This window comes from Helianthus annuus, chromosome 17 (assembly GCF_002127325.2).
Source record: "Helianthus annuus cultivar XRQ/B chromosome 17, HanXRQr2.0-SUNRISE, whole genome shotgun sequence".
Classification (NCBI taxonomy): domain Eukaryota; kingdom Viridiplantae; phylum Streptophyta; class Magnoliopsida; order Asterales; family Asteraceae; genus Helianthus; species Helianthus annuus.
In genome coordinates, this window is record NC_035449.2 from 148,890,774 (window position 1) to 148,911,943 (window position 21,170).

General features: G+C 38.3%; 2 protein-coding genes across 2 annotated transcripts; both read left to right on the forward strand.

Annotated features, from left to right (window-relative positions):
* The first annotated feature begins 1,950 nt into the window (after positions 1-1,950).
* LOC110924861 lies at positions 1,951-7,213 on the forward strand. The gene is made up of 2 exons (XM_035986911.1): positions 1,951-2,232; positions 3,532-7,213. The coding sequence occupies exon 2, from the start codon at positions 4,196-4,198 to the stop codon at positions 5,633-5,635; it is 1,440 nt and encodes a 479-aa protein (XP_035842804.1). The 5' UTR covers positions 1,951-2,232; positions 3,532-4,195; the 3' UTR covers positions 5,636-7,213.
* A 12,657-nt stretch (positions 7,214-19,870) lies between these two features.
* On the forward strand, positions 19,871-20,494 carry LOC110924918. The gene has a single exon (XM_022168893.2). The coding sequence runs from the start codon at positions 19,871-19,873 to the stop codon at positions 20,492-20,494; it is 624 nt and encodes a 207-aa protein (XP_022024585.2).
* The last annotated feature ends 676 nt before the right edge of the window (positions 20,495-21,170 follow it).

Here is a 21,170-nt window from a genome sequence, read left to right on the forward strand (position 1 = left end):
TAGTGCCGCGCCCTGACGATTCCGCCATCCGTCGGGTTTTGACATATAAAACAATCGAATTTATAGTGTGTGGTAGAGGTGGGCGGTGATGTGTGGCAGAGATGGGTGGGGGTGGGTGACAAAGGAGGTGGGGGTGGGGGTTGTGGATCTGTGGAGAAAGAGAGAGAGAGAGAGAGAGAGTGTGGATGAGTTGGGATTGGTGGATATATATATATATATATATATATATATATATTAAATGAAAGGGATTTTTAATATATATATTAATCACTATTATGTTTTAAAAAATTAAAAGTTTTTTTATATATTAAAATGTATTTTTTTTTAAGTTTAAGGGTTTTTTAATAAAAGTTTTTATATATTATATAACTGAATAAAAGAAAGAAAAAAAAGGTTTTTGGATGAAAATGACAACCACCAAACTATTTAGTGTGAGTTAACTGACATTTCATAATGAAGTTAGTGGGTTGGACCAAAATGCCAAAAAATAGAAAACTCAAGAACCCAAAGGAGAAAAAAAAATATTTGGACTAAGTGACATATTAAAAGAAATCTCATGGACTAAAATAACAATTTACTCTTATTTTTATTTCTTCACATTATTTACTTTATCTAATTTTTACTAAAATGACAATTTACTCTTATTTTTATTCTAATTTACGATTTCTTGTTTGATTATCTTTTCAGAAAGAGTACTCTTTCCCCTCCCCTCTTTAGCCAATTTAATATTTCCAGCTCAAAAAATAATCTCTTGACATATCAGACCCCAATGTTGCATTTTATAACGGTTTTGGCCCCCGAAATCTACTTTGTTACATTTTTGCAGTTAAGTGTAACGGTAATTAGGTTATTATATACATTAGGGGTTGTTTTTTATAATTACAAAGTTCTTTTAATATTTAAGAGATTATTAATGAAATTACTCAAGTTTTTTTAATATTATGCCATTATTTTCACGATTATTATTTAACAAAATGCGTTTTAAATATACAAATAAATATGTAATTTCGTTAACCTTTTATTTTTTATAAACGTCGCTTTAAAAAATATTTTTTAATCTTTTTTTTAAACCCTCTATCATTTTTAAAATTGTTCATTTTTAATTTGTTTGTTTTTAAAAGTCGTTTGTGTTTTAAAGTTTTTTTAACACTTCATTTTATACCATTCTTTTTAAAATCATTTGTTTTTTAAACATTTTTAAACAAATCACCTTTTTAAGTAATTCATTTTTAAAATTTTACAAAATGACGTGTATAAAAACAAAAGAAATGGAAGATTTGAGAAAAAATGAACCATTCTAATAAAAAGTTTGCAAAAGATCACTCATTTTCAAACCCTTTTTAGAATGGTTTATTTATTTTTTTCAAATCTTCCGATCGTTTTTTTGTTTAATATTCCTTATATTTTAACCTTTCCTTTATTAAATTCGTGCGCTTCTTTAAATGTTACTGATGTGAGGTAAAATACACATATTTGTCCCCTGTAAATTGTATAATTTTTGTATAACTTTTATTTGTTTTTATTTAGTTTTAGTATTATATTACATTATATTATATTTTGTCAGGTCCTGGTGCAAATGGAGTGAAAATAATTAATAAAGAAATGACCAGCCAGTTGGGCAGAGTAGAATGCTAGTGCCCGAAAGGAAATTCGTCACTATTTTCTGAGAATCATTCACAATCCATCCTAAACTGATCATAGCTACTGGCTTGATAGCTACTGGCTTGGAAGTGAAGTAATTCACTTTGAACAATCAATAGTGAACATGCATACTATATTACGTGAGCTACAAAAGTTTGGTGGGCCATGAAGGCCTTATGTCCAATGAGACACGGATTTAAAAAATATATATAATGTATAAGTCTTGGACGGTAGGAATAAAAGAAAAGGAGCCCAACATTCTAAAGAGGTAATAGAAAGATATAGGAGTTTTGTTGTTGGGGGCGACAGAAACAACTTGGGGCCAAGCCCATTATATTGGCGGTGAACATTGAGGAAACAACATAGACGCAACATTATCAGAAGAATATTGGGGGACGCAAATATACAGGAGGGGAGTTGAAAAAAAAGGCATCACAGCAGTAGGGAGCTGAACGCAGATCTTGGGCACGCAAATAGGATCAGACGCCCGAAGTCAGCCGGGACGAATTTTTAGAGATTATTGACAAGGGTTAATGGCTAGAGAATTATTGGGATTGAAAGAGAGCAGCTTGGAAGTCAAAGAATTTACGGGTTCTTTTTGTTTTCTAGTTTCTGTTATTCTATGTCAATGAATTCTGGATTTAAACCTTGTTTGATTATTTTTAAGTTTATGATGCTTGGCTAAACTTTTAAGCCACCTAGACTTGATAAATGGATTGATATGAAGTTTTTACCTTTTTCGTTATTTGCATGATTTTTATGGATTGATTGTGTTTAGTAAAAAGTTTGGTTTATTGATTTGATGCACATGCGTAATTTAATTTGGTTTATTATTGTCAATTGCTTCGTATGATTCTTAGTGACGGTCTTTATCACAATATAGAGTCATGCTAGGGTTTAGATCTTGGTGAGTGTCTATATCACGTAATAGATCTTAATTCTTTAGGGTGGAATTGGCCAATAACCCCTAGAAGTAATTGTTAGTAATTTGCTAGGTTTTAGTGTTCTGCTAGTCCTAATACCTGGAAAGTGACGGGCTGTTGGTAGGTCTTACCCGACGAATAGTTTTAGATAGTCCTTGGGAAAGGTTGTGCCTTGGTTTACCTGTCAGTTTTATTAGTCTATCAAGTCAAATTAATTAATTCAAACTACCCTAGATCTATGATTGGAAAAGAGTTGGTCAACATTAGGGTACTTACACAATAATTAGGCAACTGGGAAGACGTCTAATAACCGGTAGGATTAACGGCCTAGGTAGTTCCACCGGTTTCTCCTTGAGAAGGGTCGAGGGGCTTAGTTGGTTCTTAATAGGTTTAGTATCACATGATCCCGGTTCCATAATTCATGCATTTAACTTAATCGGTAACTCTTAGAAAGTGATCCAGGATTCTTGTCTAGGTGGTCTCGTTCTCATATAAGGAAAGTCCTCAGTCTTAATTCGTTTTAGTCCAGTTTTAGTTAATTTAGTAGTTTAAAATAGATTTCCTTAGTTTTTCCGTAACCCCCCCCCCCCAAACAATTAAACAAGTTAAGTCGTGTCTGTCAGTGTCTATTAGAGTCTAGTTACGTGACACATAGAGTCCTGTGGTTCGATATCCGGACTTCCTAGGTTATACTACATTGATCGGTACACTTGCCGATTGTGTGGTTTTAGGTCGAGTCTAGAATTAAAGCTTTTTAGTGTCTAATTTAGAGAGTCTTATTTAGTTAATTTTTATAGTCTGTTTAGCACACATCAAGTTTTTGGCGTCGTTGCCGGGGACTCTTGGCAATCGCGTTTATTAGCTTTGATAGACTTTATTTGACATATACGTGCTACGTGTTTAGTTTGTTTGAGTCTTTTATTTTCGTTTGAGTCGTAGTGATTACTGTTGCTTTTCTCACATTCAGGTTTTTGCTGATAGTGGATGCCACATCTGCGCTCGCACGGACCGCCACCGAAGCCACCAGTCACCGAGTCATCATCATCGTCTCGTTTGGGCCAAGGCCCACAGGTTAGTATTTCATCCACATCTCAGTTTCCCAATTTCGATTCCACTCCATTACCCACCCCACCTCAGTCACCTAAAACCTCACCTAAGGTTCCCCACCCGATAGCCCTACTTCTAGTACCTCTAGCAATCCAGTGAACGTAGAACCAATGGCCAACAATAGGCAGACCGTCCATCAGCAAGCCACTCAAAATTTCACCGGCCTCGCTTCACCCATCACCGTTCCACCCATAGTCAATGAAAACTCATGGCAGATTCCATCTTATGCCATGCAAGCCATCACTAATACCATCCAATTCCATGGTCGGGACGATGAGGACGCCCCGACCCACATCAACCGTTTCTCTCGTATGCTAGCTACTTTTAGCCTTCACGGTGCACCCAACGATGCTACCTACCTACAGCTTTTCCCGTTTTCAATAGCTGGCCGTGCAACTACGTGGTTGGACTCTTAACCAACCGGCACCTTTACCACTTGGGCGGGGCTTGGTCAAGCCTTCTTGAATAAGTATTTCCCGCCCGCTAAAGCCTCACGCCTTAGAGATCAAATCCACTCTTTTCGTATGGAGCCCGACGAGCCTTACTACCTTGCTTGGGAGCGTTTCCAAAACCTGTGTGCTCGTTGCTCCCAGCATGGTCTTTCCGACTGGGCTTTATGTGAGAAATTTTATAACGGTCTCACCCAAGAGACTCGTGATCGTTTTGATACTAATGGGGGGCATATGATGGGTATTCTTACAGTTGCTGAATGTTTAGAGCGTTTCGAGGCATTTGCTCAGTCTCAATCGCGAGCCGATCAGCGGTATCAAAGTGGTAATTCTAATACCATTACTAGAGCACCCACCCGAGGGGTGAACCATGTCACCATGGATCCTAGTTTAGCCGCTGTTTTGGAAAACATGACTAGGGAGCTTAAGGAAATTAAGGCAAAGGTAGATAAGTGTGAGTTTTGCCGAGGGGGTCACGATACAAGTGCGTGTCCATTGCTAGTTGGTGAGGAGCAAGTTGATTCTGTAGGAGGAGGTCTAGGTGGAGGTCAACCTAGTGGTTTTGGAAGTAATCTTAATTCGGGTTGGCGAAATAATAATAATAATATTAATAATATTTTTCGCTCAAATGGACCTCCTGGTTTTCAAATAGCTCAAAATCCAAATAGGGGTCTAGGTTCACTCTTTGGTGGGGGTTCAAATGGACAATTCAACAAAGGGTTCAATGGGCAGGTCAAGGATGGGGGGTCGAGTAGTCAGGTTCAAACAGGTCAGGATTCAAGTTATGATCTAGGGGGTAGTCTAGAAAGAATGGAGGCAATGATGAGCCAACTAGTTGTTAGGGACCAAACCACCCAAAAGAAACTTAGCGAACATGACCTTATGCTTAAGAACCACCAAGTTGCTTTACAAGACCTTCAAAGGGTTGTTGGTGATATGTCTAGGAAGTTAGAGGAAAGATTACCCGGTCAGTTTGCGGGTAACACCCAACCTAACCCGAATGCTCATGTAAAGGCCATTACCACTCGTAGTGGCAAAACAGTAGGGGACCCTAGTATTGAAGAGAGAGTAGTTGATAAGGATGGGGATATTGTCGACGAGGAGATAGAGATGGAGGCTCCCGGCGAAGTGCAAAAGAGGCTAGGCCCAGCAAGTACCGCACAGCCCGGTGAGTCTCAAGTTGAGAAGGAAGTTGAGAAAACGTCCGTAGATGTTAGACCTTCACCCTTAGTAGACCATTCTAGAGTCCCGTTCCCTTCACGCCTTAGAAACCAAAAATACTCAATGGAATACCGGCAATTTTTAGACATCTTCAAGCAATTGAAGATTAATCTACCTTTCATAGAGGCACTCCAGTCCATGCCTAAGTATGCAAAATTCTTGAAAGATCTTCTTAGGAATAAAGAGAAGTTAGGGGAGTTGTCCAACGTTCCGTTGAATGGAGGGTGTTTGGCCGTTGTCTCAAATCAGCTACCCGAAAAGCTTACCTTTCACTATTCCTTGTCTTTTCGGTAGTAACACAAATACTAGAGCCTTAGCCGACCTAGGTGCTAGCATTAATTTGATGCCCTTTTCTCTTTACGAGAAGCTAGACTTAGGCGAGGTTTCACCTACCCGAATGACATTATCCTTAGCTGATAGATCTGTGAAACATCCTAGGGGTATAGTAGAGAATTTGCTTGTTAAGGTTGACAAGTTCGTTTTTCCGGCCGATTTTGTAATTCTCGACATGGAAGCCGATGAAAACGTACCGTTAATTTTAGGACGCCCGTTCTTGAACACCACTAAAGCTCTCATAGATGTCTCTTTATGCACCATCACACTTAGAGCGGGCGAGGAATCGGTAGTTTGTAAGGTTATGAATTCGAGAGGGCCTAGTGATAGAGTGGAGGCGGTATCATTAATGGAGAGTGTGAGAAGGAGAAGAGAGATGAGGAGAAGGTGGTGAGTGATCCGAGTCTAGAGAAAGTAATAGGACTCAAGTGTGGGGACCCACCGGATAGGAGAGTAGAGGAATTAGAGGAGAGAATGGTGCGTTTAGAATCTAAGATAGAGATACTGAGCAAGGCTCAGTGTGGGGATAGAGTTCGATACGAAGAGTATAGACTCAAACCGCCAGGTGAGGAGTTGAGAGGTTGTGAGAGAGATAAGAGTGTTTGGGGCGATTCGGGCAATAATAGGTATAATGGTGCTACAGCCCGTGAGTGTGTGTTTGGAGGTGAGCTGCATCTCTATGATCCCCCATAAGCATGTGAGAAGTTGTTACTCATTTGTAGAGTTTGTATTTTGAGTCTTTTATTTTGTACCATGAGTCTGAATTAGTAGTTTTTGAGTCGTTTTTAGAGTCGGTACTACGTTGGATTTTGTTTTGCTGTGTTTGTGCAAGTTTGGATTGTACCACCCGTACTCAATCTTCATTCGGGTGAGTTCGGAACTGCCATATTGATAAACCCAAGCAGACTAGGCAACGATCGCGAATGAAATGCTATACGACCGTTCGTTGGATTCAAGACTCGTACGGCTGGCACTGACTTTTGTCCTAACCAGCTAAGTCTTTTCCAACTCTCTTTGTATTTTATTTCTTTCGTATTTATTGTTAGTTTCCATCTCTGCATTAGGGACAATGCAATCCTTAAGTGTGGGGATGGAAAACTATCGTTGAGGTCTTAGTTAGTGAGTCTTGAGTCAATAATATGAAAAATACAAAAAAAAATTAAAAAAATGAAAAAATACAAAAAAATGAAAAATCAGAAAAATGTCCTTTGAAATGAGAAGATTGCATATTTATTCGGAAAATGATAGAAAAGATGAATTTTTGCTTGGGTTCAAATAATAATAATATGAGATTAAAATAGATCGAGCTTGTGTCTAGTTACGGATGTGTGAATAGGCCCGGGTTTGGTTTTAAGTCCATTTGAGCTAATATACCTTAATTGTCGGTCTGCTAGTGGTTTTCGCCTGGGAGATATGGGAAATTGAAACTGCCGATAAGAGTATAAGGGACACCGTTATAAGTTAAAACCGTTAGAATTTTTTTATCAAGAAAAAATAGTGAAAAAAAAATAAAATAATGAGCTAGAAACTAAATGAAAGTAGTGCATTCCTATGTAGTTTGGGCTGGGGATAGCGACTCTACAGCCGGATTACCGCTAGGGTGTGTGAAATCGACCTTGCAAAGAAAAGAAAAAAAAGTACCGAAGCCTAAGTAATCTGAGTTGGGGATAGCGACTCTACAGCCGGAATGCCTCTTGGTTAGGGAAAGCAACGTCTACGCTCATTGAAAAGAAAAAGTGATGAAAAAAAAATGAAAAAAAGAATTGATTGTAAATTCTCTTGGTTTTGATATAAGACGGTTGGGAATTGGTCCAGTGATCGTTCCTTTCGTTCTATAAGCTTGAGGCGGGAGTAGGTGGACTGTATATTCTAGCGTGAGACCCTAGGTAAACTGACCGCACTTAAATTAAATTTACATGATAAGGGCTTGAGACCGGACTTGGGTTTAAGGGGACAAGTATATTCGCAATCGCGGCTAGCGCAAGCTTTGGTTTTAATAAAATATACATATGCTTTTGACCCAAGTACTTATCCGTCTCTGATTCCGTTGCACAATTCTTTTTCGAGGACGAAAAAATGTTAAGTGTGGGGATATTTAATGTGAGGTAAAATACACATATTTGTCCCGTGTAAATTGTATAATTTTTGTATAGCTTTTATTTGTTTTTGTTTAGTTTTAGTATTATATTACATTATATTATATTTTGTCAGGTCCTGGTGCAAATGGAGTGAAAACAATTAATAAGGAAATGACCAGCCAGTTGGGCAGAGTAGAATGCTAGTGTCCGAAAGGAAATTCGTCGCTATTTTCTGAGAATCATTCACAATCCATCCTAAACAAATCATAGCTACTGGCTTGGAAGTGAAGTAATTCACTTTGAACAATCAATAGTGAACATGCATACTATATTACGTGAGCTACAAAAGTTTGGTGGGCCATGAAGGCCTTATGTCCAATGAGACACGGATTTAAAAAAATATATATTGTATAAGTCTTGGACGGCAGGAATAAAAGAAAAGGAGCCCAACGTTCTAAAGAGGTAATAGAAAGATATAGGAGTTTTGTGCTTGGGGGCGACAGAAACAACTTGGGGCCAAGCCCATTATATTGGCGGTGAACATTGAGGAAACAACATAGACGCAACATTATCAGAAGAATATTGGGGGACGCAAATATACAGGAGAGGAGTTGAAAAAAAAGGCATCACGGCAGTAGGGAGCTGAACGCAGATCTTGGGCACGCAAATAGGATCAGACGCCCGAAGTCAGCCGGGACGAATTTTTAGAGAATATTGACAAGGGTTAAAGGCTAGAGAATTATTGGGATTGAAAGAGGGAAGCTTGGAAGTCAAAGAATTTACGGGTTCTTTTTGTTTTCTAGTTTCTATTATTCTATGCCAATGAATTCTGGATTTAAACCTTCTTTGATTATTTTTAAGTTTATGATGCTTGGCTAAACTTTTAAGCCACCTAGACTTGATGAATGGATTGATATGAAGTTTTTACCTTTTTCGTTATTTGCATGATTTTTATGGATTGATTATGTTTAGTAAAAAGTTTGGTTTATTGATTTGATGCACATACGTACTTTAATTTGGTTTATTATTGTCAATTGATTCGTATGATTCTTAGTGACGGTCTTTATCACAATATAGAGTCGTGCTAGGGTTTAGATCTTGGTGAGTGTCTATATCACGTAATATATCTTAATTCTTTAGGGTGGAATTGGCCAATAACCCCTAGAAGTAATTGTTAGTAATTTGCTAGGTTTTATTGTTCTGCTAGTCCTAATACCTGGAAAGTGAGGGGCTATTGGTAGGTCTTACCCGACGAATTGCTTTAGGTAGTCCTTGGAAAAGGTTGTTTCTTGGTTTACCTGTCGGTTTTATTAGTCTATCAAGTCAAATTAATTAATTCAAACTACCCTAGATCTATGATTGGAAAAGAGTAGATCAACATTAGGGTACTTACACAATAATTAGACAACTGGGAAGGCGTCTAATAACCGGTATGATTAACGGCCTAGGTAGTTCCACAAGTTTCTCCTTGAGAAGGGTCAAGGGGCTTAGTTGGTTCTTAATAGGTTTAGTATCACATGATCCCGGTTCCATAATTCATGCATTTAACTTAATCGGTAACTCTTTAAAAGTGATCCAGGATTCTTGTCTAGGTGGTCTCGTTCTCATATAAGGAAAGTCCTTAGTCTTAATTCGTTTTAGTCTAGTTTTAGTTAATTTAGTAGTTTAAAATAGATTTCCTTAGTTTTTCCGTAACCGCCCCCCCCCCCCCTAAACAATTAAACAAGTTAAGTCATGTATGTCAGTGTCTATTAGAGTCTAGTTACGTGACACATAGAGTCCTGTGGTTCGATATCCGGACTTCCTAGGTTATACTACATTGATCGGTACACTTGCCGATTGTGTGGTTTTAGGTCGAGTCTAGAATTAAAGCTTTTTAGTGTCTAATTTAGAGAGTCTTATTTAGTTAATTTTTATAGTTTGTTTAGCACACATCAGTTACACTTGTTAAATTATATTTTTAGGTTTATTTTTAAACGTCGTTTTTTAAAATCTTCGTTTTTAAACCACTCGTTCGTTTAAAATAAATCCTTTTTAAATTCCTTATATTTTTGAAATCGTTCACGTTTTGAAGTTCTTTTTTCGTAACTGTAATAACCCGACTTTTCGGATCGTTACCTGTTTGCTTTGCTTCGATTTGTAACCGTCTTGTATTCCGAGATTCGATATAAACGCTTTCATCACACCACACCGCTATATGTTTTAAACGCTTTATATTCGCAAACGCTTACGTAACACGAATTACAGCGAATTATGCCATTTAAATTACCGAGTGTGTTTGTTTGTTCGGTAACCACTCGCGCCTCCGCATACGCTTATCACGACTAACACGCTAAATCGCAAACTTTGTTATTAGTAGTAGTAATGTTATGTTGTGTGTTCTTATGTGTCTTATTTGTGTGTGCTTATTATGTGTGTTGTTTACTCGCAAACGCTATCGCAACGCAAACTCAACGCTACTCGCACAACTCGATTTAGCAATCTAAAACGCAACGCGACCCGAAACACGATGTTACGCTAAAATACTTGAAGTACTAACTAACTAAAGCAACAAAACATATTAAACAAGCATCCTACACGCGAAAACGGGGATATTATGCACAAAATAGGCCCCTCGTACGAAGCCAGCCAGCCTCGTACGAAGGCAGCTGGTTCGAACTAGGACCTTCTGTGCGAACACCCATCCTCTATAAATACCCACCCACACTCATTCATTCTCACTTGATGGTTTCATACCGAAACTCTATCGAATTGTTGTCCGACCATTTTCAAGTAAGATTTAATAGTTTTATTCAATTATACAACGTTTTCCACTTCGATTTCCACAAGAATCAATTCGTTTTCATCTAAACTCTTATGTCTTCACTTAAAAACATTCATCTTTCCACTTAACTTATTCTTTTCTTCATAAAATCCTACTTTTACACAGAAATCTCCATGTTTTTCATCAAACCTTCTTCTTTTACAATAGATCTACACTTAACTGAGTGTATTGGGACTAGCTACGGCTTCCCAAGTTAGAAATCTGTTGGTTTCTGTTGGTGCACTACATCTGCTGATTCCGTCTTGTATTGAGTCATTATCTTAGAACGTTAGATCTGGGCTAGAAATATGTAAAATTGAGTGTTTGTATAGTGTTAGGCATGTTGGATCGCTTATATGTCAATTAGACTAGTTGGACCGCTCGAATGGTCATGAAGATGGGTCGCTCGAGTGTCAATTATGTTGGATCGCTCATGTGTCTCTGGGCCGCTTATTGGGCCTGTCCAATAAGCGGTCCCAAAGCCCTATATATACATGATGAGCGATCTCAGTAGTAAGCAGTGAGAGAAATCGTACTGAAGTGCTGCCGGTGCGAGATTTGAAGTGTAATCAGCGTCAAATCAATAGAAAAATAGTTAAAGTGATCTGCGTGCTATTTCTACCTTAGTTTCTTGTTATTCCGCACCTGAAACAAAGGAGAAAGCCTCTGAACGACTCGTTTGGGTCAGAATCCGATCCTACAATTGGTATCAGAGCTCAGGAGGAGGTTCTCTGTAGAAAATAGCCGGAATTCATCACTTTTTCTTACTTCTACACCTTCTTTTTCTGATTCGGGAAGATTTCACGGTCGAAATTTGCTCAAAATCTCGGGGATTGTGCGCGATAGTACATAGACAAACCCTGGAAAGTTTCAGATTGAAATTCAAAGAAATTGTGTGCCAAAATGATGTCCGAGTGTAGTTCGTTTTCTGGACCGCTCGAAATTAGTTGTTCTGGACCGCTCAAATCGACTGACTCTTGAACCGCTTATTCGGTCGACTGAGAACCGCTTATTCGATCAAGTAACGTGAACCGCTCGAACAGTCAGTAGTGTAAACCGCTCATCCGAACGAATCTTGAACCGCGTATTCGGTCTATTGACCTTGGATCGCTTTTATGAACCGCTCGAATTGAACATCTTGAACCGCTCGAACGATCTGTTCTGAATCACTTATTCGAATTGATTTGGACCGCTTATTTGAAAATTGATTAGTTCGCTCGAAAGACAGTTCGCTCGAACGGTTTGTCTTATTGGTTTGCTTATTTGGGCTAGCTGACTGGTCTGCATATTGATCAGATTGTATTTGGTTCGCTTATTCGTCACAGGGTTTAAAAAACGTGTTATCGAATAATGGATATAAATTTCTTTAGTATGACTCAAGAAACACTTGATAGAATAGAAATATTAAAGAAAGAATTTGATTCATTTTCAGGTTATCCAGGAGAAAACACTAAGGATATCATTGGAAGATATAAACATCTTGTTCTTTCAATGTCTGAAATTGGTATTACTAAAGAACCAGCAGAATGGGTTGAAAAATTTGTCAGTGCTTTACCAAAAGAAGAATGGGAAGATTATATTTTGAACTTGAAAAGTTCTGGAAAATTTTCTCAACTGACGATTTCTCCACTCGTTGAAAGGATTGAAGAACAAATGAGGATTAATGATAAAAAGGAGAAAAACCAAAATGGTGACCAAAGAGCAAAGAAAAAAGAATCTGTAAAGTTTGGATCCTCAAATTCTACTTCAGTATGCTCAAAATGTGAAAACTTCAAGACGGTCAATGACAAACTGGTGAAAGATGCAGAAAGTTTGACATCGGAAATCAAGAAGTTAGAAAACAAGAGGCAAACTAATGAAAAACAGATTCTTATGATTCAGGAAATTTGTGAGAAACTGAAGGCTGAAAATGACAAACTGTTAAGCAACTTGAACAGTTTGACATTTGAAAACAAGAAGTTAAAAGAAAAAGAAAAAGTTTTTGAAGAAAAAGTTAAAGGTTTTGAAATTGAAAAAACTAAAATTGAGAAAGAATTTCAGAATCAAATGAAAATTCTTGAAGATGGGAGAAATGTTTTTAGCCAAAACAACATTGAGAAGCAGAAAATGATAAATTCCCATCTTCAGAAAATCATTAAACTCGAAAAAGAAGGTGAGTGTGCTAGAAAGAAAATTGAAAAGCTGGAAAAAGAGCTTGAAAACAATCAGAAATCATCAGAAGATGAAGATTTCTGGATCAAGTTGGAAAACAAGAATTTGAAAGCGAATGAATCAAAATTTCAGGAACAGATAAAAGTTCTGACAAATGAAAAGTCTGTTCTTGAAAATTTGAAGAATGAGAATGAAAATTCGATCAAGTCTCATCTTGAGAGAATATCTCAGCTTGAAAAAGAAGCTGAAAATTCCAGGATCAAGATAGATGAACTTGAAAAGAAGTTGATCGGTTTTGTGACTTCATCAGACAGTTTGAAGTTTCCATGTCCAAAACCAATCAATTCAGTGCCAATAAGTGACAATGTCACAAACTTTGACAAAGTCAAAGTTGAAGATTGTGATGAGAAAACTGATGATGAAAATGAGGAATTTTATTCAGCAGATGAGTCTGAGACAGATTCTGATGCTGAAATTAAGAAAAAGAAAATATTTTTGAAATTAAAAGAAAAATTTCAGAAAACTGTTCTGCAATCGACTGAAAAGGGAGAATGCTCTAAGCAAAAACCTTTGAAGAAGAAAGTGGAACAGAATCAAAAATTTAAAAATGAGAAAAGTGCTCAAAAAGAAAATAAAAGCTCATCAGTTCAATCATCCAATCGCAATCAAAAATCAAAAAACTTAAAAAATGAAAACTCAAAAATTGTTGGTAATAAGTGGTGCAGGTCGGACCACAGTGCTTCAAAGCAAAATCCAGCAAACTTGAGGAAAGAATATCACCAAGCCAAACAATGCTATGATCTAAGTGTTTGGTGTAAAGGTGGTATATGGTACGATAACAGAGTGTGTTACCGATGCGGTTATCAAGGACACGTTGCTGTTAACTGCCGAAATAGGAGTTATGAGACCAGGAGGTGCTTTAACTGCAACATCAAAGGTCACATTGCCAGAGATTGCCCAAGGAAGTCTAGTGAAATATTGAGGGTTAATTCTCAGAAAACGGCAAAGATTCCAGTTAAAGTCAAGCCCCAGGAACAGAAGGTTTTGAAACCTAAAGTTCAAGAACAATCAACTCAAGAAAAGAAAGTAAAACTTTCACAGGGGCAGAAAGACAGACTGAGGAAAAAGAGGAAGAAAGCGAGAGAATATCTCGAGAAGATTTTGTCCTCGGGTTCACGGGACAAAAAGAATAAAAATTCTGATGAATCGACTCCCTCAGCTGCAAAGACAAGCAAAAAGAATTCATCAGATACAAATCTGAGGACAAAAGAAGAAAAGAAGAAGGAAAAGGTCGGCGATGAATCTGACGTGCCTAAGTCAGACAAGCCACCTTCAGGCGATGAATCTGACAGGTCAAAGTCAGACAAGCCACCTGCAGGCAATGATCCTGGTTCATTAAAACCAGAGGAGCCATTGGTTGAGGTAAAAAAGGAGAATTCAGGTTTAACAATGGATGATGCAAACTTTCCACCATTGTTGAACAAGAATTCGAAATCACCCAAGGACCGTCAGGCTTGGGTAAATCTGTTTAAATGAAAAACCTGACTTGCCGGAGATCCCAAGATGGTATCGTGGATCATGAATCGGCACATTTCTTGAGAAATTTCACTTTGGTGATTTTTCGCTCTACATGTGGTAAATCAGGGACATTAAGTTGTACTTGATTTTCTACAGATGGTTTATGGTAAAACTGGAAATGATAAATCTTTAAAATGTTTGAAGAAAACAAGATGATGAGATAACCCCGATTCTACAAATGATTGGAACACAAACTAGTTTTTCCGGAAAAACCATTTTGATTGAAACAAACTTAAGTGTTTTGAAATCACTATGGGAAAATAGTTTGTTGTGAGGGGGAGTTCTGATTGTTTTTGCACAAGAATGGTGAATTGAAGTAATTCACATAATGTTGTCATATTTCTTGTATAGTTTGTTTTCAATTTTTCCTCGGAAAATCAAAATTGAAACATATTTTGATTTTAGGGGGAGTAAGAAAATTTTGAAAAATTTAAAAAATTGAAAAATTGAAAATGAGTTTTGTTGCAAAAAGAGGAAATGATAGTTCATCGGTAGAATATCACAGCATGCTAGAGATTTGTAAAGTCAAAAATGTTTTTAAACAAGTCTTACTAATGATGTGTCGATTGACTTCACACAGTTAGTAAATTGTATTCGAGATATAAACCTAAATTCAAACTTACTTAGTTGTGGGGAACACTACTTGGATATATAGGTAACCCCTGAAATCTCGTTTGAAAGGTTTCTTATTCTGAAATACTAGGTTTTTCTACTCAAATGATGTCTGGGGTATTATTCCGGGACTTCTGCTGAACGGTAGTTCTGACCTAGTCCCTGGCTAATACTTTCTCTAATATGCTTGAAACATAGCATAAAGCCCTCAGCTGATTAGACAATAAAATTGATGATCAGTTGTTGTAGCGGAAAAGATCCTCTAAAGGGGACACACTGCTAAGTCGAAACTGATATCTCTCTGCTGAACGGAAGTTCTGACCTGAGATCCCTCAGTCTTCGCATTTTTCCCCTAATTTATATACAGATATCATTTGTAGTATACTTACCTGTAAATCAGAATATTGAGATCTGGATACGGGAGTATATTCAAGAAGTGGGACACGCAAATAAGTTTAAGTTCTAAAACATTAAATACGTATCTTGAATCAATTGAAAACTTGTGTAGAGGTTTAAGTGGACAACAATACTGACAATCAGAAGTAAATTTGTTTTTAACATTTGCTGATTATTCAAGATCAACGGTGTTAGTGATGTGTCTCAAATCCGATATGATCCTCTTGCACAATCTCTCAAAAATAGTGTTTCATTTCTGTATTTCATTACATTCAAAAATTCAAAAATATTGTGTTTTAGTTTGATATTTGAAAACTTCAAAAAGATTTTCGACAACAGAGTGTGAAGAGCTGATTTTCAACATTTCAAGTGCTAAACATATTGAACTTATGGTTTGGGAGAGAGTGTGTGAATTTGTGAAGATTTGAAATGCAAAATTGGTTCATTAACTTGATGTTTAAATTTAATGTTAGCCTACATTTTGATCTTCATAGTTTTCTTATATGATCAGTTGATTCATTAAATTGAATCACAATTGTATTTGTTTGTGATAGATTGTTTGAATTTTGTAGGTTTCTGATCCTGTTGCTACGGATAGCTAGGAGACACATCAGAACCAGAGAAGAGCTTAAACAGAGAAAGCAAGGAGTTGATTTCAATGGTAATAACGATTTCCAGACAGAGATCCTAGCATGATGATAGGGGGAGTCTGATGAAAGTTAGAGCCAGAGAAAGTTCCAGGCATTTGATTCCAGAAAGAAGTTTCTGAAGAAGATTTGATTCCAGACAAAGATCCTGAAGATGTTGCTGAAGATCAAAGGAATGCCAGCAAATTGAGAGGGGGAGTCTGTGGATAGAAAGATAGAAGCCCAAAGACTGATCAAGACTGAAGATGTGAAGACACAGCATGTTGTGACTCAATAGTCGACTCCATCAACATCTGAGGGGGAGTCTGTTGGTGCACTACATCTGCTGATTCCGTCTTGTATTGAGTCATTATCTTAGAACGTTAGATCTGGGCTAGAAATATGTAAAATTGAGTGTTTGTATAGTGTTAGGCATGTTGGATCGCTTATATGTCAATTAGGTTAGTTGGACCGCTCGAATGGTCATGAAGATGGGTCGCTCGAGTGTCAATTATGTTGGATCGCTCATGTGTCTCTGGGCCGCTTATTGGGCCTGTCCAATAAGCGGTCCCAAAGCCCTATATATACATGATGAGCGATCTCAGTAGTAAGCAGTGAGAGAAATCGTACTGAAGTGCTGCCGGTGCGAGATTTGAAGTGTAATCAGCGTCAAATCAATAGAAAAATAGTTAAAGTGATCTGCGTGCTATTTCTACCTTAGTTTCTTGTTATTCCGCACCTGAAACAAAGGAGAAAGCCTCTGAACGACTCGTTTGGGTCAGAATCCGATCCTACAGTTTCACACTCACCAAGTGTTAGATCTAAGTGTAAACCTTTCAAGACTTTCTTAAACTTGATTTTTACACCAAAACAAACCAAAAACGGCATGTATCTCGTTCACTGAATAGTGGAATGAGGTAATGTCGCAACCAACTTGAAAAGGACTCGGAAACACATCCGATACAGGCGAAAACACAACATCGAATGCCAAAAACAGCCACGTTTGTGAACTGGACTGTTCTGTGCGAAGCTAGCTTCGTACGAAGGCACTGGTTTTACACCTAACAGCCCGATTCCCACTCGTGACGTAATCAAAGACCTCTACGACTTTAAGTTTAATTAGTAGCTTAAGGTTGGATGGATGAACACTCGATTTTCCGAAGACAGACGCGAAGACACTCGATTTTGGACAACGGAAGCCGCACGTGTGCGAAGACCCACCTTCATACGAAGGCACCAGCTTCGTACGAAGCTTCTGTTCCCACCGACACTCTGATTTTCGACCGTTTCAGCACTTTGGAGGACTTACGCTTCTGTTCCCGTACGCAGGCTGACCCGGCGCTCCCTTCAATCCATTGAGGATCGTGTTTCTTGATTAGTACACGCTCTGTGAGTATACTCAAACCGATTTTCGTTTCACGCACTTTTGGGTGTTATATACGTTCCCTATAAAAACACAACACACAACACAAACATTTATAAACGCTAACCGTCCCCGCATGCTATACGTAATTTGTTGAATGCTTGTTACTATGCTTACACAATGTTATGCCAGACCGCCTTTAGCAACGATAGTACTATAGTTTGGACTCAGCACATGTTGTGACAGGGGTTGCTAAGGATCACATTACTTTACTTCACGTGTTTACTTAGGTGAACATGTGTCGCGCATACTCTACATCTGTAACACCTTGAAAATTTATGTCCAATAATGTATGAACACGTGTCATAAGCTCTGAACGTGTGTAAGAATACTTTAGAGGGACTAATGTTGACAAATGGGGAAACTATGTGAATATAAGGGTCCAAAGTGTCAACAATGGATAATTATATTCAAAAATAGCCCTACAAGATGTTTATACCTTCAAACGAATAAATCATGGATCATACGGAGCTAAATATGAAAGAAAGTGAGGAGTTACAAACTGCATGGGGCTAAATGTGTCAACATGTGCAAAGTATACCTCTGAGTGACCTTTTGGCAGACCCGAAGCTTTGCAACGATAAATTATACTCACTAGAATATGTGGTAAAAATTTCATAAAGTTTCGTTATCGTATGAGAAAGTTATGATCAAATTCATGTACGAGGGGTTAAAAGCGTCAACATTGAATTCTATGGCCTTATGAGTGGTTACAAGGTTGGTCAAGGACTTAACCAAGTTAGTAAAAGTCCCAAGGCCCTTAATAATAAGGTTAAGAGGTCAAAAGTGCAAAAACAAAGCTCAAAACCATGTTACAAAGGACCAGGGACTGAAAATGCAAAGGACGAAGCGGGTCTGCAAGTCTATGCTAGATAAGTCGGTGATAGTATTTATTGACGACATTTTAATATACTCAAAGGACGAAGCGGAACACATGAGGCATTTGTACGAAGTCTTGGAGACGCTCAGAAAAGAAAAGTTGTATGCAAAATTTTCAAAATGTGCCTTCTGGTTGCGAGAGGTGCAATTTCTCGGGCACGTCATTAATGCAAACGGGGTATTAGTAGACCCGTCAAAAATAGAAGCCGTGGCAAAATGGAGTTCACCGAAGAATCCTTCGAAATCAGAAGCTTTTTGGGGCTCGCGGGTTATTACCGGAGGTTCATACAAGATTTCTCCAAAATTGCCACGCCACTGACCAAACTAACCCGCAAGGAGGAAAAATTTATTTGGGGCGACGACCAAGATAAGGCATTTCAAACGCTTAAGGAAAAATTGACACAAGCACTGGTATTGTCATTACCGGATGGAACGGATGATTTGATAGTTTACTCGGACGCCTCGCATTCGGGGCTTGGCTGCGTTCTGATGCAACGAGGCAAGGTTATAGCCTATGCCTCAAGGCAGCTGAAAACTCATGAAAAGAGATATCCTACTCATGACCTCGAGTTAGCGGCGGTGGTGTTCTCCTTGAAAGTATGGGTGCATTATCTGTACGGGGTAAAGTTCACTATCTTTACCGACCACAAAAGCTCAAAGTATTTCTTCGATCAGAAGGAATTAAATATGAGGCAAAGGCGGTGGTTGGAGACTGTAAAGGACTTTGATTGTGATATACATTACCATCCCGGGAAGGCTAATGTAGTAGCGGACGCGTTGAGCTGAAAGACAGATTATACGCCTATTCGAGTCCGATCGATGCAGTTAATTGTGACATCGGGTTTGCTTGAACAAATCCGGAAATCTCAAATTGAAGCAATCAAAGAGGAAAACATGAAGAGAGAAAGGATAGTTGGGCAGCTAAAAGACCTGGAGGATAATAACCAAGGATTAAAAACTCGATTTGGGAGAGTTTGGGTTCCAAATACGTGTGGGGCCAAGGTGCGTCTACTTGATGAGGCCCATAAATCTCATTATTCAATTCATCCGGGGGCGACCAAAATGTATAATGACTTAAAATAAAACTATTGGTGGCCCGGAATGAAAAGAGATATTGTGAAATATGTGGAGAAGTGTTTGACTTGTTTACAAGTCAAAGCGGAGCACCAAAAGCCGTATGGTAAGTTACAACCGTTGGATATCCCAGTTTGGAAATGGGAACAAATCACGATGGACTTGTTAACCAAATTGCCTAAAACCAATCGCGGATTTGATGCTATATGGGTAGTCGTAGATAGATTGACAAAAAGTGCTCACTTCATTCCGATTCGTGAGACTTATACATCCGAAAAGATGTCGGAAGTATACACCAATGAAATCATAGCACGACACGGAGTTCCGATATCTATTGTGTCAGACAGAGATACACGGTTCACCTCTAAATTTTGGCGCGAATTCCAAGAACAAATGGGAACTAAACTGTTCATTAGCACTGCTTATCATCCGCAAACGGATGGGCAAAGTGAGAGAACGATACAAACATTGGGAGATATGTTGCGGGCTTGCATCATCGACTTCGGGGGTAGCTGGGATGTCCATCTACCCTTGGTCGATTTTTCATATAACAATAGCTATCAATCGAGCATTAAAATGGCCCCATATGAGATGTTGTACGGTAGAAAGTGTCGAACCCCGGAGTGTTGGGGAGAAGTGGGACCACGAGGATTAGCATCTACTGATATAATTCGAGCTACGAATGAGAAAATTGATATGGTCCGAGCTCACCTAAAAGCAGCTCAGGATCGACAAAAGTCGTATGCGGATAAGCGAAATAGGCCTATTGAATTTCAAGTGGGCGATAAAGTAATGCTAAAAGTATCTCCGTGGAAAGGAATAATACGGTTCAGAAAAAGGGGGAAATTGAGCCCAAGATTTATTGGGCCATTCAGAATCACCGAACGGGTTGGTAAAGTAGCATATCATCTTGAACTACCTGATGAGTTGAGTGGGATTCATAACACATTCCACGTGTCACATCTCCGGAAATGTTTGGCAGATGAAACCGCTCGCATTCACTATGATGATATCGAGGTGGATACTAGTCTCAACTATGTGGTTAACCCAATTGCGATATTAGATCGTAAGGAGAAGAGTTTGAGGAACAAGATAATTAACCAAGTGAAGGTTAAGTGGGAACACAGGAAGGGTGCGGATACTACATGGGAATCCGAAGAAGAAATGCAACGGCTCTACCCTTCATTGTTTGGTACGTAATCCGGTTTCGGGGACGAAACCCTTTTAAGGGGGGTGGACTTGTAACATCCCGAAAATATAAAACTTTATAATAATACATATAGTATAAATAAATGAGGAATTACCCATCTAGAAGTGTAGTAACTTGGTTAGCTAACATGTCTAGCATTAGCCTACAATGAGGTTAAAACAACAGAAATTGTTATGTTAAATAAATGGAGGGACCAATCTTGTAAAAATCAGAACTTGAATTACTAAAATAGTAAAAAACCAACCAAACACCCCATTCAAGAGGTGTCTGGTCGATCAACAAGCAGGGGCGACAAGGGGGTTCTTCACCCAAACCCTAACTTGCAAGAAAATCACAAATTGAAGCCTCAAATCAGTTAGAAATCGAAATCCAAGCATAGAATCGTGATCACCTTGTCAAAGGGATCCTAAGGTATGTTGAATTAGGTCATTTTCATTCGATTCAAAGTTCATGTATATGATCAAAAATCGAATGTAGAGCTTGATTATGTGTAGTAAACATGAAATTGGAAGTAATGTAAGGTTTAGGGACAAACCCTAGATAATTTCTTGTCAAATTCTTGCATGATAATTGTATAGATCAAAATCACCATAATGGGTGATTAGCATGTTTGTAAAACTTGATGAACACTAGGATTGAAACTCTTGTTCTAGTGTAAACTGAAAT

Coding starts and splice junctions, on each gene's coding strand:
- LOC110924861 (XM_035986911.1), top strand. CDS start 4,196: ATGGAGCCCGACGAGCCTTACTACCTTGCTTGGGAGCGTTTCCAAAAC.
- LOC110924918 (XM_022168893.2), top strand. CDS start 19,871: ATGGCCCCATATGAGATGTTGTACGGTAGAAAGTGTCGAACCCCGGAG.